Raw genomic sequence first — 16,281 nt, 5'->3', positions numbered from 1 at the left:
GCATTTAATGCAAAGAACTGTCATGATGAATTACTAATTTTTCCCCCACATACAGTCTGTGAAAAACAGTGGCAGTAAGGTTTGAAAACCGTCAAATATAATTTTAACAGAAAAGTTATTTTGATATGGATGAACTGCACACTGTAGATTCATACTAAAATTGTCTTAGTTTAAAGCTAAAATCTCATTAAAATACAAAGTTGAATATCTACAGAACTTCCACACACAAACCTCTTTTATTAATAACAGCCACTAACTCTGCAATAAAGTCTTTTTTCTTAGAAGCTATCAGTCATCAGTTAATTGGAAATATGGTGGTAATCTAAATTTAACAAAATATGATAATATTTATAAATGAAAATATTAAAATGTTATTTATATGTCATCATTTACCAAATTTTGTATACATCTTAACAGAAAGTAAAAAATGAAAAGCTTATGTTAAGTGCTGGTTTTGTTTGAACATGTTTTAAGACCAATGCAGAACATTCACAGAGAAACTATACTTATATTGTGCAAAACAAAGAATTACCTGTGCACTGAATAGTTTAAAGGCCCCTAGGAGATATAATTTATTTTTAATGCTGCATCTTCTGAGAAGGTCTCGTGGGTATTGCACAGGTATGGTGAGGCTCATAGTGAAGCACAAAAAACAAAAACAAACTCAATCGGCTGATCAAATGCACCTATTTGCCATAAGGAAACAATTTCTTTCTGCGTCACTATACAAACCTCACAATATGCTTGGGTATTTGCCTGAGGAACATCTTCTCACAGTTCGCAGCGTCGCAGGGAGGGACACTGGAAACTGTAAGCAGTTCATTGCATTTGGGGGAGGTTTTTATGGCAATTAGTTAATTTACCTAAAACATTGAGTGTGAAATGACCCCCACCTTTCAAAAATAGCCCAGGACGGTCACATCAAGTGTGAGGGATGCTTCCCGTAGTCTCTGCATCTCTCTGGGCAGAACGCCGGACATAGCTGTCACCATTGATCCAGACTGTGAATATGAGAGAAAAATAAATGAGTGTAATAAATACTTTGGATAATGAAAAACATAAAGTTAACTATGCATGGTGATTCAGTTTTTTATGTTGACAATATGATTGTGTCACATCTGTAAGTCAAAGCAAGTATATTTGTACAGTACATTTGATCGTCAGCTGTCTAAAGGCAAGTGACCAAGACTGCGCGGACAGTTTGTCCTTGTATTCAATCCAACTGCCCCTTGTGAGTGTGATATACATTCATATGTTGAAATACAGAACCAAAATCCATGGATTAGTTGCAGTTCAGTTTCACTTTGACAGCACAATTTCACAATCAGGTCTTTAAATAGACAAAAGGGCTGCTCTGGTTGATGTTTTTTTAATTTAATTTATCAGTTTATTTACTTTTTGTATGTTTGTTTCATTTCCCCTGTGTCCATCTTAGATTTCAACGCTATTGTAATGTAATGTAATGCATGGTGTTCTCAGTTTACATGTTCTTGGACCCTATCTATTTAATCAGTCATGTTTATACCACTTCTGTTATCTACAGTCAATAAAATCGAAAGTTAATTTTAAAAAAACATGAACAAATACCTTAGGGTCCATTTAAGACGAGCACATTCGACTGAATGCGAAAACGACTTTTATGGAGAAAATATAAGTCGTATGCAATTCATTCTACTTTACAATAAATCCTTACTTCTGAAAATGTCACTAAAGAGTAGTAATTTTATATACTGCACATACTAATAATGTGGCGGTCTCCACAAATATGTCGTAAGTGCGGTCTCAACACACAGCTGCATTTACTTGCTTTCAAACATGGCTACCGACGGCACGTAGGATCTTGTTTTTGGGGTTAACATTGCGGATTATTGTAGCATTTGGACCACATGAAAGCAATTTGGCAAATAGAAAACCACCAGTGTAGCGTTATTACTATCTTGTCGCGCTAATTGCGTTGTTTTTAACGAGTAACTGGGAGATGTTTCGTCGCGGAGCGGCAAAGAAAGACCACAACAACAAACCAGTGAAGAAGGATGTGAGTGACAGTGATAAATACGCCGACCTCTTGGTGTTCGGCTATGCCTGCAAACTGTTCGGAGACGACGAAAGGGCTGTTTACCACGAACATGGAAAGCATCTTATCCCATGGATGGGGGAAAAGAACATCATGATTGATAGGTCGGTTGAACACTCAGACCGAAACCTTATGCTAACCATCTATCCTGTCCGTTAGCCTATGTCCAAATTTCAAGGGACCACTTTTGGAGTTTGTCTTGCAGAAGCTTGGGAATACCAGCAACTGACGACGAATGTCTTGTTACTTGTCTGCTAACTTGTTTTTTGGACATTCAGCACTGCAGAAAAAATGAGAGACAGAGAGAAAATAAAAAAATAAAAATGATATCTGAAGTTTCTCGAGTAACATGCTAAGATGCAAATATCCCAACCAAGTAACAACAGCCATGATAATCAACTATCAATTTACTCCTAGTTGCCGATTTATTAGGTACACCTGCCAGGGCTAATGCAGTCTAATGCAACAACAATGATATAACTAGGTTGGGCAAAGCTTTAGTAAAAACGCAATACAGCTCAATAGCACATACAACCTCCAGAACGATCTAAAAGTTGAATTAACACCACTTTAAAACTGTTTACACCAAAACAGAACCCTATGACCTTGTTGAAGGTGATAGTTATTGCAGTGTTGTTGTGTCAGGCTGCATTAGTTTAAGCTAGACGTGCCAAATAGATTAGCAACTGAGGATAGGTTAGAGACAAACAAACGCATTAAAATGCATTAGCTTTGAGGTTGGTTTTGTATCTTGGCATGTTGGAAGAATTTCCTCTGGAAACTTTTACTCTGGGCATACTTTGTAGTTGAGTTATATGGCAGTAAAAATGGGAGTGTGACACACAGAGGATGTTTGATTCTGTTTGTCCTCTTCAAATGGAGTTTTTGCTGTAAAATACCTGTGTCTACACAAAGCAAATGTCCTGGGATTTTCTTATTTGCTGATATCCACAAGGCCAGAGCAAATTCTAACCAACACTAAAGTTACTGCAGCTAAGGTGATTCACAATGTCAATGTGAAGCTATTACTGTGGTCTTTTCAGCCTTTCTATAAAATGCTGCTTCAGACAGTGTGGTCATGCTTTGTCATGCCACCTACAGTACACAACACACACTAAACAATTTTAACCACAAAATAGTCAATGGATTTATTCTGTTGAATCACCTTGATCTGCAGTGGCCCAAGTTGTGTTTCATTTGTACAGCCTATGTATGTGTGTCTTTATCACATAACCCAGTTCTTTCCCCAGCAAGGTAGGCTAAGGGGTCCTGCCAACCACAGCCCCCCATTTCTTTGTCTTCATGAAGAAACTGCAACTGAGAGGTGGCGTAGAGGGACGAACCCAGGAAAATGTCGTCCATTTGGGTTCTTACGGATAGGTATTTATGTGCTCGGGTTTGTGTGAATGTAACTTTCTTTGCAGATGTAGACGTAATGATGAGTGTTACAGGGGGGAATTGAACCCTGTAAGGTAAGAGGCGAGTTGCTTTAATTGTTTTTCTTTTGATGTAGGGTTGTTGGTTTGTAAGCCTTTTCTAGGAAGGAAATAACAGCAGAGAGCTTGCTAGGTATATGATGAGCATTATGGACCATTAAGCCCAATGACTTAATTAGGACAGTAGTGTTCTTTGAGTATTTTGAGAACATTTCGCAACTTAGTATTTTACAAGTACACAGACCAATAGAGCATTTTTTGATGTTGTAAATGTTGGGTTTTATGTGTCCCTCCCCCGGTAAGTAGGCCCATGTTGTGTATAAAAGTCTTTGTCGACTTCCTTCTCTCTAATTCTTTTCATCATCCAACAGATACGATGGGCGTGGTCACTTACATGACCTTTCAGAGTATGACAGCGGGTCATGGAACACGTCATACCAGCTGTCGGAGGAAGAGGCCAGAATTGAGGCGCTGTGTGATGAGGAGAGATACCTGGCTCTGCACACTGACCTGCTGGAAGAAGAGGCTAGACAAGGTGGGCAGGGGGCACTTTGCAATTGCAGTATTAAACATTTAAAAAATTAAATAACACACACACATGGCACGCCTTAATGTGACTCTGCTCATAGAGGGTCATGCAGGGTGATGAATATAATTCTGTGTGTAAATATTTGCCTTCATTTTATGTGTGAGGCATGGTCTTCCACTCTCAGTGAAGGCAAACAGCAAGATAGCAGATGTACTGATCTTATTGGAATTTCTGTGGGTCTATCACTCATCAGTTATTATTATCTTTCACCCTATGATTGTATGACATGATGGTCAAATGACAAACGATAAACTCATGATGAACCACAAACACACTGCATGTATTTTAAGCAATATGTGATTATCCACATTTATGCTATGACTATCTAACTTCTGCTACCAGAATTAGAACTTTAAAAAGTGGGCAAATGAGCAGAGCTAGAATGATGAATTGGCCAGACTGAGGGATCTGTACCAAGATTCATTGTTTATGTTGTGTGTTTATGTAAAAAATAGTTCAGGGTTAGTTTTTAAACTCATATATTGATATCTGTGTTGTCCTCACAAATCCAGTATTGGTCCGTCTACATAAATCAGTAGATATGATAGAAATTAAGTCGAAATGATGTCTTTTTACAATGGGAAGTCGCCAGTATTTATGGGACAAAGCACATCATTTTATGACAATATTTTCCTTTCAAATAAACAATAGAAAGGACTTCAAGTCTGTTATTGTGTCATATGACATTAAACATGGCCATTTGTAGCTGCTCTTTATGCTTTTTGTGACACGCTTACAAGTGGCTTAACACTTGTGTTCCACTGACAAAACACATACACTGCTAACATGGCACGGCGGCTTGGCCACTGTGATTTTTTTTTCGAGGATTTTTAATAAACTAATTACTTTTGTTTCAGACCTTGGCACTGTTTCAGAAAGTGGGATTACTGAAATCTGTGAGTTTGTGAACCCTGAGATGAAGGAAACTCTCTGTTTCAGTTCCAGGAAAAGAGAGCTAACTTAAACTCTGTGAAGCTAACTTGCCCGCTGGCAGGTTTCCTTCAACAAACCCCAAGTCTCTCTATGTCTCCTCCCTCCTACAGAGCCAGACACACTGTGTTATTCATTCATTCAGTCAGTATCAAAGTGCGTATCGAAGCACATTCATTAGCAGAGTTTTACTGTCTGTCAGAATCTAAGTCCTGGTTGGATATTAGTTTGTAACTCAAGGACGTTCTGAAGTTACCACTTTTATCTACATCAGTCACTTCTTTGAACTGCAGTTCTTGCTCTCACATTCAAATGTTACACAACATGAATTCTCCCTCAGCTCAATGCAAAACCTCTGCATGTCCCTCTGTTATAACACTGTGACTCTGTGCACACAAGACAGCTGTCAGTTTGTCAGAGCAGCTCCTGCACTGAAGTCTTTATCGCATTTAATGTGTGATTAAAATTTAAATAGTTGGTATGAAGCTGTAGACACATGGGGTCAACACATAGTTATCTCTATCACTTATGTGATTGCGCACACTGATGGAGCATCATTCCTATAATATTGAAGATTATATGTTAATATTTATGAGTGAGCAGGATTGAGCAGCATCACTGAATGCCGTTCAGCCAAGATACAAACAGATGTGTAAACTTTTAAAATCTACCGTGTTTTAACATTGACGCCTTGTGCAAATCACAGAAACAGCATTATTGGATCAGATTGTGAGCTTACAGTCATGCCTCTATGTCTTTGATCTGTATATTTTGTACATCTTTAACTATATGTTTCATCTTCAGTTGCTGCCTCCGGTGTTTTGTCCCCATCAGATTAAAGCTGAACAAATATGTTTAAAATGTAATGTAGGCTACAGCCTGATACATCACTTTATCATCATTAATAAAATGTAAGTCTGCTAAATGATTAATTAATGGACGACACTTAACATTACAACTTTATTGTGTTAACTTATTGACACTTTTCCTGCTCTGACTCAGGCTTTTTTTCTTTTTTTTCCTTCTTTTTTTTTTTTTAAAGATAAATGCGCACCGACCACATACACATGTATTAATATCTGTATGTCTACTGCTTAAAATGAAGGCTCTGCCTTCAATTTAACTGTTGCCATGGTGAATCGTAGTATCGGAGCTCAATTGATGATGGCTTTTTTACATTTAACACACACACACACACGCACTTAAATCAGAATGAACATACTCAGAATTGAATTAACTCTGATCAGCTGTTCTGTGACATCTTGGGGTTAATCATCTCAGAGTTCAGGTTAGACTCACAGTGTGTTAAGCCTGCTTTCTTAAACAGACATCTCATCAGTGTGTCTCACTCTTTTGTAGTTAAAATGTCTGCTGCCTCCTCAGGCAGTTACTGTATGGAGTTCTGTCCATTTTATGATAATATTTAATCTCAGGCCTGTGTCCTCTTTTTATACTTCTCTGCTAATATGGCAGCCCTGTCTCTACAGAAATGTAGACCTTTACAATTGCTATATTGTGTAATCTTTTTCTTTTTTCCCCCTGGAAGAATCTTGAGCAGAGAGGCATCTCCTTCCAATGCATTTTCAGCTTTCCATCTATTAAAAAGGACTGGCTTTGACTCTGCACTCAAGAGTTGCTATTTCTATGGAAATCACTTTCGACTTATCTAGGATACTTGCATCTCAGGCATTTTACATTATAATGAAACAGACTGTTTTGATGACAAAGCACCCTGCTGAAAGACAGACATAATGACTGTAATTGAATTAATAAGCCACGGTTTTAAGTGAAATATGGTGTCTTATGCCCAAACTGACAGGACAGAATGAGTTGGCTAATGATTTGTGTCACACACACACACACACACACACACACACACACACACACACACACACACACACACACACACACACACACACACACACACACACACACACACACACACACACACACACACACACACACACACACACACACACAAGGTTCATCCCTCAGGCTGGTTTGCCCTTGAATTTGGAGGCCTGACCCTATTCACTCAGGCTATTACCCATCTGTCCACTAAAGGGACAGCAGGAAGGCATTAGGAATATTGATAGTTTTAGTGGGAATTTTGCCCTTGCTTCTTTAATATAGATATAGTTCGCCTTGAATTTCAATAGAAAGGGGGCGGTTTCTAAGGCAAACTAACTATGGATATTTGACTGACAACTAGTACGAGAGTCATGTTCATTGATCAGTGTGCTTGTACAGTCACAAACCATCATTTAGAATACAGTTTCACTTACACTTTGTACAATGCATTGCATCAATAAGGCTGTTATTATTAAAGCTAAAATATCATTATTTATTATTAGAGAGTATTCTTCTAATTTTTTCACTACATATGCCAATAAAATATCTGAGCTTCAGTCCTGATGCCAAATCCAAACTTATGTCACAACCCATACTTGATTATTATAATTAATACATAATTATTATCAATTAGATGTTGTTAGTTACCCAGGGATTACGGCAAAAATATTGAATCATACGCCGTTTGTGCAGTGATTAAAATGATCATTGATGTAGAAGTAAATCATTCTCTGTTTTGTGTTTTCTTGTCTGCTGCAGAGGAGGAGTACAAACGTCTGAGTGAGGCTCTGGCGGATGAAGGCACCTACAATGCAGTGGCCTTCAAATACAGTGCTGACTACTATGACCCCTCCCAACCCACAGAAGAGGAGGATGCTAACAGAGAAACTGGTGAGAGCCCACGTACACTCACTTACCTAAGGAGTCACACAGTCAGTTTGTCACACTCATACTAAACAGATGGAGTTATGGGTCGCTCACACCTTTGTAATAGTACAAAAAAAACACAGTTAGTCATGCACTGGCTTTATTATGGCACTGATGTGTGTCCTGTAAGCGATCACACACATCCATCTGGACTTCTGGTTATCCAAAGTAATCTCATTCATGGAAAATGAATCAAATTTGTTTTGCATTTTTGACACATCCTTTGTAGCGTTGACGCGTTGCTTGCTATGGCCCTTTAGCCATGTTTTGTTTTTCCACTATTTTACTATTCTTGAATATTTAATTGCTGCTGACTGCTGTGAAGAAATGAGCAGCTCTGTATAATCCATTTCTTGTAATTCACACAACGGTCCGCAGATATACAACTTACAGGGGTTTCCGAAAGTTGAATATGTGCCTGCAGAGCACACAATGAGCTAGTCAAAGATAATTGAGATTATAAATTACATTTAGTATGATACAACCATATTAGCACAGTCAAGCTTTAGCATAACCGTATTTGTAACAGCCTCCTACAGCTGGCGCATAAAGATTTTTTTTTTAAATTTTAACTACGAGTGGAATGAAGTTTGACATTTAAACTCACCAGCATAAATTTTAGTTGTCATCCATCCATATCCAACTACACGCACGCACGCACGCACGCACGCACGCACGCACGCACACACACACACGCACACATTTACCTAAGCCACTTTTGGGGTATTTACATAGACTTATATTGATTTCCTAGGGACTTACCCTAACCATAACCACTATTTTCCTAATCCTAACCTAACCTTTACCATAACCTTAACCACTGACCCAAAACTTTTACCAGTTGGGGACATGGCCTTTATCCACAAGCTGTCCCTAATCAACTGGTCCTAAGTCTGGTTTGTGTCCCTGAAAGTGACATAAATCATATACACACACACACACACACACACACACACACACACACACACACACACACACACACACACACACACACACACACACACACACACACACACACACACACACACAGCAGCTTTAAATATTTAATGTGGCAATTGCCTGAAGCACTTGGTCCCTGCCAGTGACTTAACAAGTGAGCAGACTAGATGCCTCTCTCTGGGGAGATTGTAGAGCAGAGTCCAGGGTATGATTATCTGCCAACATTCCAGATGCCATTAGAATTCCTCTTTAGGGAATAAGTCAATAAAGGCTAAATGTCACACTGGCTATCACCATATTGAGCTGATTTCAGTTCAGTTCTGTTGTTTTGTTGTCAGTTTTTTTCCCTTCTTTGAAGTCTTGGACATTATCACAAATACAAATTGAAAAAGTTGAGAACCTCCCCCCTACTGTACCACAGTGAAAACGAATAGCCTCAAGGAGAATGTTTGGGCCGACAGATCCGGACACACGTAATCACAATATAAATCAATTCATTATTGTTATTATTTGCTCATGATTGAAAGCCAAATAAGCCAGAAGGTTAATAGCGGCGTGATTTATTATCTTTAATCTGTCAAAACACGTCAAGTCTAGGTCTTATCATTAACCTTCCCCACACTAATTGTAACGCAGTCAATTCGCAGTACACCCATTCATTTCATGTGCTGTCAGAATAAGGGACTTATTTAAATGTCCGCAGGGTTTATGTCAGAGAGCGCCAGCATGACAACGTCCTCCTTTGAACATAAATGTCCTGTCACTACAATCTCTCAGCGGGGGAGGATCAAAGCTGTCCACAGGCTTCTCATTTTGACCAGCTCTTCCAACATTTATTTAATTCCAATACAAAATAGGATGATCAGTTTAGAAGATATTTGATATCTCATTTTTATTTGTCAGATATGACTTGTGAGCAGTTTCTCATCATTGCCATTTGTATTGCATTCAGCACTATATGTAATTGCACTTTTAAATTTGAAATGTTGATTATCACTAAATTGAGATTTTCTAAATACAGATGAGTTCTTTGAAGTTGATTAATACTGATGAAAATATTTATCAGTGGCTCAATGAAACCCTGTTAAAACAAAGATCCGTATGGTTTTATAAATTCCTTAAAAAAAGCGTTATTTAGCACAAATCAAAGTTACATGTTTAAACGGATATGGCTAATATCAGTTCTAATTTTAATATGACTTTGTAGTAATCAGAGGATTTACAGTTTTCACAGTATTGTTTATTTTCCTCAGTGAATGGAGCAGTGACGCACTAGAAAAGTATTACTGTTCCAATATGAACTTTTCTCAGGCAATTCTGGCTCAAACACAACATGCAGTATATGTGTTGGCATCCTACCTTCACATATTTGAATTCTGCGTCTGCCTATTTGGGGATATCTACTGTGTTTCCACTACACAGTTCCAGCACGACTCGACTCGCCTCGCCTCGGTACGGTTCCAGAACAGACCTTTTCCATTACAAAAAAGTACCTACTCAACGTGGGTGGGGTCGTCATAGCACGGCTCCGCGAAACTGCCGTGACTGTACTTGCTGCTGTATTTGGCTTTTTGTCACACACAAAGCAAGAAAATTGAGCCGTATGGATGTAACTATGGTTGTAACGCTGCTGCCGGTATTTAAAAATGCCGGGTTTGATTCTTGTGTGGGACGGCTCATGACTCTTCCAGCGACAACTACCAATCAGCGGCCAGCAGTTTGTCGACTTCACATTTTAGTACCGGCTTGGCTCGCTTGGAACCTCACCAGAGCAGGTACTAAAAAAGTACCAGGTACCAGGTACTTTCCCTAGTGGAAACGCAAAAAGAACCGAGGCAAGGCGAGTCGTGCTGGAACTGTGTAGTGGAAAAGCGCCATTATTCAGCTATGTAAGCAGACTACCTTCCTTTCTCCCTAATGGCACAACTGGTTTAATGTCTGGCCATTCTGTAGCTTTGAATAGAGAAGAAGTTACATAATCACATAATTAATTTGGAAATGATGCTTTGACTTTTGCCTTTAAAAAGCTGGGAAGTACCTCCATTTGATGGATTAGTGTGGAATAAGCATTGAGGTTTATGTAATAAGCCACTTAAGAATGATCAGCATTATCCATACAGTCAATCATGCTAATAATCTTATTATAATAGCTGAAATGACAATTAAAGCTTAAGAGTCTTGGGCATTCTTCCAAAGTTAGGGTGCTGTTTGGAAAGCCATGATATGATTACTTAATTGGAACTGAGATTTGACACACGATGGAGTGAACAGATGGACACTGTGTGACTTTAAGTCCTTGCTGATATCTGATTTCAATATTGTACCTATGGGATAGAGGACGTGGCCACATGAAATCACTTAAAATGGTAAAAGGACTGGATAATTACTTCCTTTGATGTTGTGTCCAAAATAAGAGATTTGATCCTTTTATAGCTGTGCAAACTGTGTTAAAAAAGTTTTTCTTTAGTTTCCACTTGATAGATCTGTGTAGCGGGTAGAGTGATGGAGGGCTTGTGGTTCAAAACATTTTAGCAACTCTAAATTCATTTTACTGCTCAACTGGGTATATATCCAGCAGGACATATTTAGTTTTTTAGTTACAAATTACTAACAAGACTTAATCTAATTATTTTTGTCTGAACCTCTCATGCATAGAAGAAGCAGAACCTGAGGAGAGTGAGGAGCCCTTTGTTGCTCCCCCAGGGCTGGGTATCCCATCTGATGTGGAACTGGTGAGTATTGTATATAAACAAAATATAATTGGTACTGTAATCCAATATAAAGAGCCTTTAATAAAAACTACCTTTGTAACTCTTTATGTGTTCAGATGTTATGTAATAGTCCACATGATGAGGAAAGGGAGATAAGAAGATTCTGATGTCAGTGTCAACTATTCTCTATTTGGCTACTTGAGACCTCCCAGCTGAACTTTAGACCGGAAAATGTAGCTGTAACTTGGCACATGGCACAGCTAGCCTCACAAAAAAATACTGCCTATTATAAAGAAATGGGCTGCAACTAATGATGATTATTACATTATGAATTAATCTGCGTATTATTTTCTCAATTAACTGACTAATTGTCAAGTCTATAAAATGTAAGGGAATTGTGAAAAAAGCCCATCATAGTTTCCCAGAATCCAATGTTGTGTCTTTAGATGGATTGTTCTATCTTACCAACAGGCAAAACCCTGAAGATATTATTCATTTATTATCATAGAAGACTAAGACATAAGAAGACTATATTAACATTTGAGAAGCTGGTACAAGGTAGCAGTTTGTATTTTTCCTCAAACAAAGGACCTAAGTGATTAATCATTTATCAAATTATCAACTAATCATTTCAGCTTTTTCTAGAAATACCTGAACTGTAGATGGATGTTTTCTGTCAGGAAATTAATAAGCAAAGGCGGTAAGCCACTCAGATCCTGACACATCTCTTGTTGTGATTAATTTAGTTTGTAGATGACGGCCCAATCAATAGCTCTTCAAGGATTTGTTAAGTTAAATAACACCTCCTCCCATTTTCCCTTAAGGTTAAACATTTTTAATATATAATGTGCATTTTGTGTAAGTGTATTGATTTTTAATGTTAATCCTCCTCTGCTTCAAAACAGGACATACTGCATGTGTCGTATTAGAAATTCTATACATCTACACATATTTGTTATGGGCCACATTCACATGACATCCAGTGATGACAACAGGGTGGTAATAGGCTGAATAATTTAAAATGCATGGCTGTTGCTTTGTTCTATCTGATGGTGTTGTGTCAGATAATCATCCCTCAGGACCTGGCCAGTCCACAACCAGAACCATCAAGGCCCTCTTTCAGCTGTCACGTTCTTATACATAAGACGAAAGACACGCTTTAATGTTGCCATGGACACTGTATATTCAGTATATACCATGCTGGGTATAAAGCAGCCAAAACACCCCTGTGTATACATACAGATCAAAACATAGCTGCTGTATATGCATATAATATTAGTCTTTACTCCCTGGATTTTAGAGAAATATTCTTCTCTTTGAATACATTTCAGTGCAGTGTGTTCATTGTAATTATTGTGTGCAATTATTCTCATATCATTTTTTTCTTTTAAATTGATAGTTATAGTAAGGCAGCATAAGGAGAGAGCAGGGGGATGACTTGCATTAAAGGTCCCTGGCCAGAATCTTAACTGGAGCTGCTAAGTTCCCAGAGTACAAACATTTATATTCATTGCATTCTACTCGGCATGAAGCAGTATCTTGTGGATATTGTTTTATTAAAATTCAATTTTTTTTCTATTTAAATATTTTCAATAATGTTTTATTTCCTAAAGGAATTTGTCTTTATTAGATAGCTGATAGTGATCACAACATATAATACAATATGTTTAAACAGGCAGATAATGTGCAACAAAGGTCCTCCATCAGACCAGGTTGTCATAATTAGATGGCATGCATGTGAGCTGAGGAAACCACATGACTCTCCTTCTCTGCACTTACATGTGATAACAAATAATTGTAAACATTTTACTTTTAATGTGCAGGAATGTTTTATCACTGTTACACGTTGGTTACATTTTCCTTTCAATCTTTGAGTTATATGTGCCGGGGAGGATGTTTTTACTGCTGTATATCACATCAATATAAAATAAGTATTACATAGCCCCTTTTTCCCTAATGGCTAAGTTCTTAAATCAGAGTGTGAAAGGTCCTTGTATGTCACAAAGTCCTTGGCAGCTTAGAACGCAATAGTGGTCTGTTAGTGTTAGACAATGGCATCTTTTTGGCCAGTGTCTTGAAAGTTAGTATTTATTATGACTTTCACCTCAATGAGATATATGTGTGTTCATTTGCAAAATGCTGCACTTCTCTGTACTCTCTAGGTAATGACAATGATTAATCATTGAAAGCACACAAGGGTAACAATGATGAATGAATAATTGACCATTTCTTGTTCCACTAATATCCACCCCATGTGTATTTTCCGATTTAATGTCATCACAATGAACATAAGACTGCTTGCCATGAAAGTGCTTTGGAAACAAAATGGCTTGTGTCCTTGGCATGAAGATGTTATCCGTGAACTGTACATTGAATCTTAATACAGCAGTCAGGTTCATTCACTCTTATCAAAGGTGCTTGTGTTTATTTTGTACTGTTTTGGCCCGAGGTTCAAGAGTGTTTCTATAGGATATATTGCCTGCTTTGCAAATGAAAAATGGGGATGTATAGTATATTAATAGACAATAAATAAGAAAGTTAAATTATTGTTATTTGTCCCATAATGGAATTTCAGCCAATAATTATATCCGATTATGTGGAGACTTGGCTGCACCACTCGAAACTTGATTTATTGGGATTGTTTTAAGGCCAGATCGTCTGTCTGTGTCATTGCTTGTGTTTGCTTGGGGGCAAACTCATAAGTTTGTGGGGGCTGAGCTCCCCAAACACCGCAGACAGCAGTGTAAACTCACAGCAGACTTTATTACACTTTACTCAAGTTGATCACAACAATTCCCGTTATCCATAAGTGCAACAAAATCCACCAGTTAATGACAGAGTATGAGCAATTTATCAAAAAGTTCAACAAGCAGATAGCATAAATTTGGAGAAACGTCGCTATCCCTATCACTAGTCATCCACAGCTAGTTTGTTTAACACAGCGGCACAAAGCTTGTCATGCCAATGGCTATTTTTTTCTAAACAAATTAAAAAGCTAAATGTATAACAACGGGGGTTAGCCACAAATCTTAAAATTAGTTAAATTATCATTGACTGAAATCAACCAGCTAATCCTCTCTACCAGCAGTGAGTGTCTTTCACATCAGCAGTAGGGAGGCTGAGTGATGCCACAGGGCTGTTTGCCATTTTGTTTATTGTAAACGACCTGCACACTGTCTAAACAGTGGGGTCTAGGGCTTTACGTGGCCATTAATCAGTCCAGCAGTATGTAAAGTGATACTAATGGTTTTTGTAGCCTGTATATACATGCACATTAATAAGGAGATAAGGTCTGGCATCATTAAGTTTACTTATTAAAATAATTATTACAACCAAGTATACCATCATTTCATTTTCTTCCTCATTCTAGGGATGGTGAATGTTCCAAATGTTGACATTTTATTAGAAAAGTAATCTTGTCAATCTGAAATTACATATTAATTCAGTTCTTACAGTTTTGCTCTAGAAAGAATAATATTGGTTATCATATCTGTGTCAACCACAGCAAACAGCCTTACTGGTTGTCATTATCAGCCCTGAAATCCAATATCGGTGCGTCTGTGTTTAAAAACTTCACTTTGTAGTGAATTATATATGTTAAGTTTAAAACACCGGTGTTCATTTTTGGTATTCTTTGCAGCCGGCAACCATCAAGACCCATAACATCATCGAGAGGACAGCCAACTTTGTATGTCAGCAGGGTGCTCAGTTTGAAATAGTGCTGAAAGCCAAGCAGTCCAACAACTCCCAGTTTGACTTTCTTCGGTTTGACCATTACCTGAACCCTTATTACAAACACATCCTGCGGGCCATGAAGGAAGGTCGATACAACCTTCTCTCTGCCAGCAAGCAAGAGCAGTCACAGGGTGAGTTATAGAAAGCAACTCCTTGAATCTATAGATTGTGTTGTCATTATGTGCTCACACTGACATTTCATTTACTGAATTTAATTTAATGAATGCATACATATCAGAGAAATCCAACAGAAGAATACAATAAGCGACATTAACATTTTGCATTAATTATAATGTTAAGCATTTGCTCATACATTTATTCAATGCTTTCTCTTTTTTGTTGCTGTTTTGCTGTAGAATCCAATTCTGATGATTCAGATGTGGATGGGGATGGCAGTTACCTCCATCCCAGTCTGTTTGCCCCTAAAAGGAGCTCTCGCCTGGAGGAGCTGATGAAGGTAATGTAAATAAAATGTAGGCCACCCAGCTTCAAACTTTATCTGTTCGATGCAGTTGCTGCATTACATAGGCAATTCATCTAAGGCAGTCAAACTGAAACTGTTTTTTGGGGGGTTTTTTTTAACATAATGAGCCCCTTTTAGTAGCATGCTATCTAACACTTGCCTCCTATCAAGAGAGATTTCCTTTTCAAATCAGCTGCACACATTTTCTTCTAAGGACTCATATTTCATATTTTAGACTCAGAGGCAGACTCAGACAACTTTATTGTCTATTAAATTAACATAAAATGGAAATTTGTGTTTGGCACTGGCATATAAGACAACACACATCATACACAACAATATACAATAATTACACATTAAAGGTGGGATGAAATCTTAAAGTGGCAATCAAAAAAAAAAAAAAAAAACGATGAGTGGATTATTCTTCCACTGGCATGTAAATCCTTTATAACCATCACGGCAATCCATGTTACACAGCTTAATAAATAGATTGCTGTACATTAAAGAAGTGATTGTGTTGGTTGCAGAATGTCCTAAAGAGCAGCCTATAAAAATAAAATAAGGGAGTGTTTGGGTGGAAGCCAGGAGGGGAGGGGGGCAGGCGACTTCCCAAGTGATCTTTTTAA

General features: G+C 37.9%; 1 protein-coding gene across 4 annotated transcripts in view; it reads left to right on the top strand.

Moving 5' to 3' along the window:
• The first annotated feature begins 1,822 nt into the window (after positions 1–1,822).
• The window catches only part of sfswap (splicing factor SWAP), a 58,978-nt gene continuing 44,519 nt past the window's right edge, over positions 1,823–16,281 (top strand). For 2 of the 4 annotated variants that reach the window (XM_062434462.1, XM_062434461.1), the window contains exons 1-6: positions 1,823–2,178; positions 3,882–4,045; positions 7,640–7,771; positions 11,402–11,478; positions 15,098–15,323; positions 15,549–15,649. In XM_062434462.1, the coding sequence (XP_062290446.1) occupies positions 1,979–2,178; positions 3,882–4,045; positions 7,640–7,771; positions 11,402–11,478; positions 15,098–15,323; positions 15,549–15,649 (900 nt within the window). In that variant the 5' untranslated portion in view covers positions 1,823–1,978. Of the gene's footprint in view, positions 3,455–3,881; positions 4,046–7,639; positions 7,772–11,401; positions 11,479–15,097; positions 15,324–15,548; positions 15,650–16,281 lie in introns of all 4 variants that reach the window. The other 2 variants (XM_062434464.1, XM_062434463.1) reach the window with 2 other exon arrangements.

The sequence above is a fragment of the Scomber scombrus genome, chromosome 15 (assembly GCF_963691925.1).
Source record: "Scomber scombrus chromosome 15, fScoSco1.1, whole genome shotgun sequence".
Lineage (NCBI taxonomy): Eukaryota > Metazoa > Chordata > Actinopteri > Scombriformes > Scombridae > Scomber > Scomber scombrus.
The sequence above is the reverse complement of the archived record's forward strand: the minus strand, read 5'-3'. Positions and strand labels throughout refer to the sequence as shown.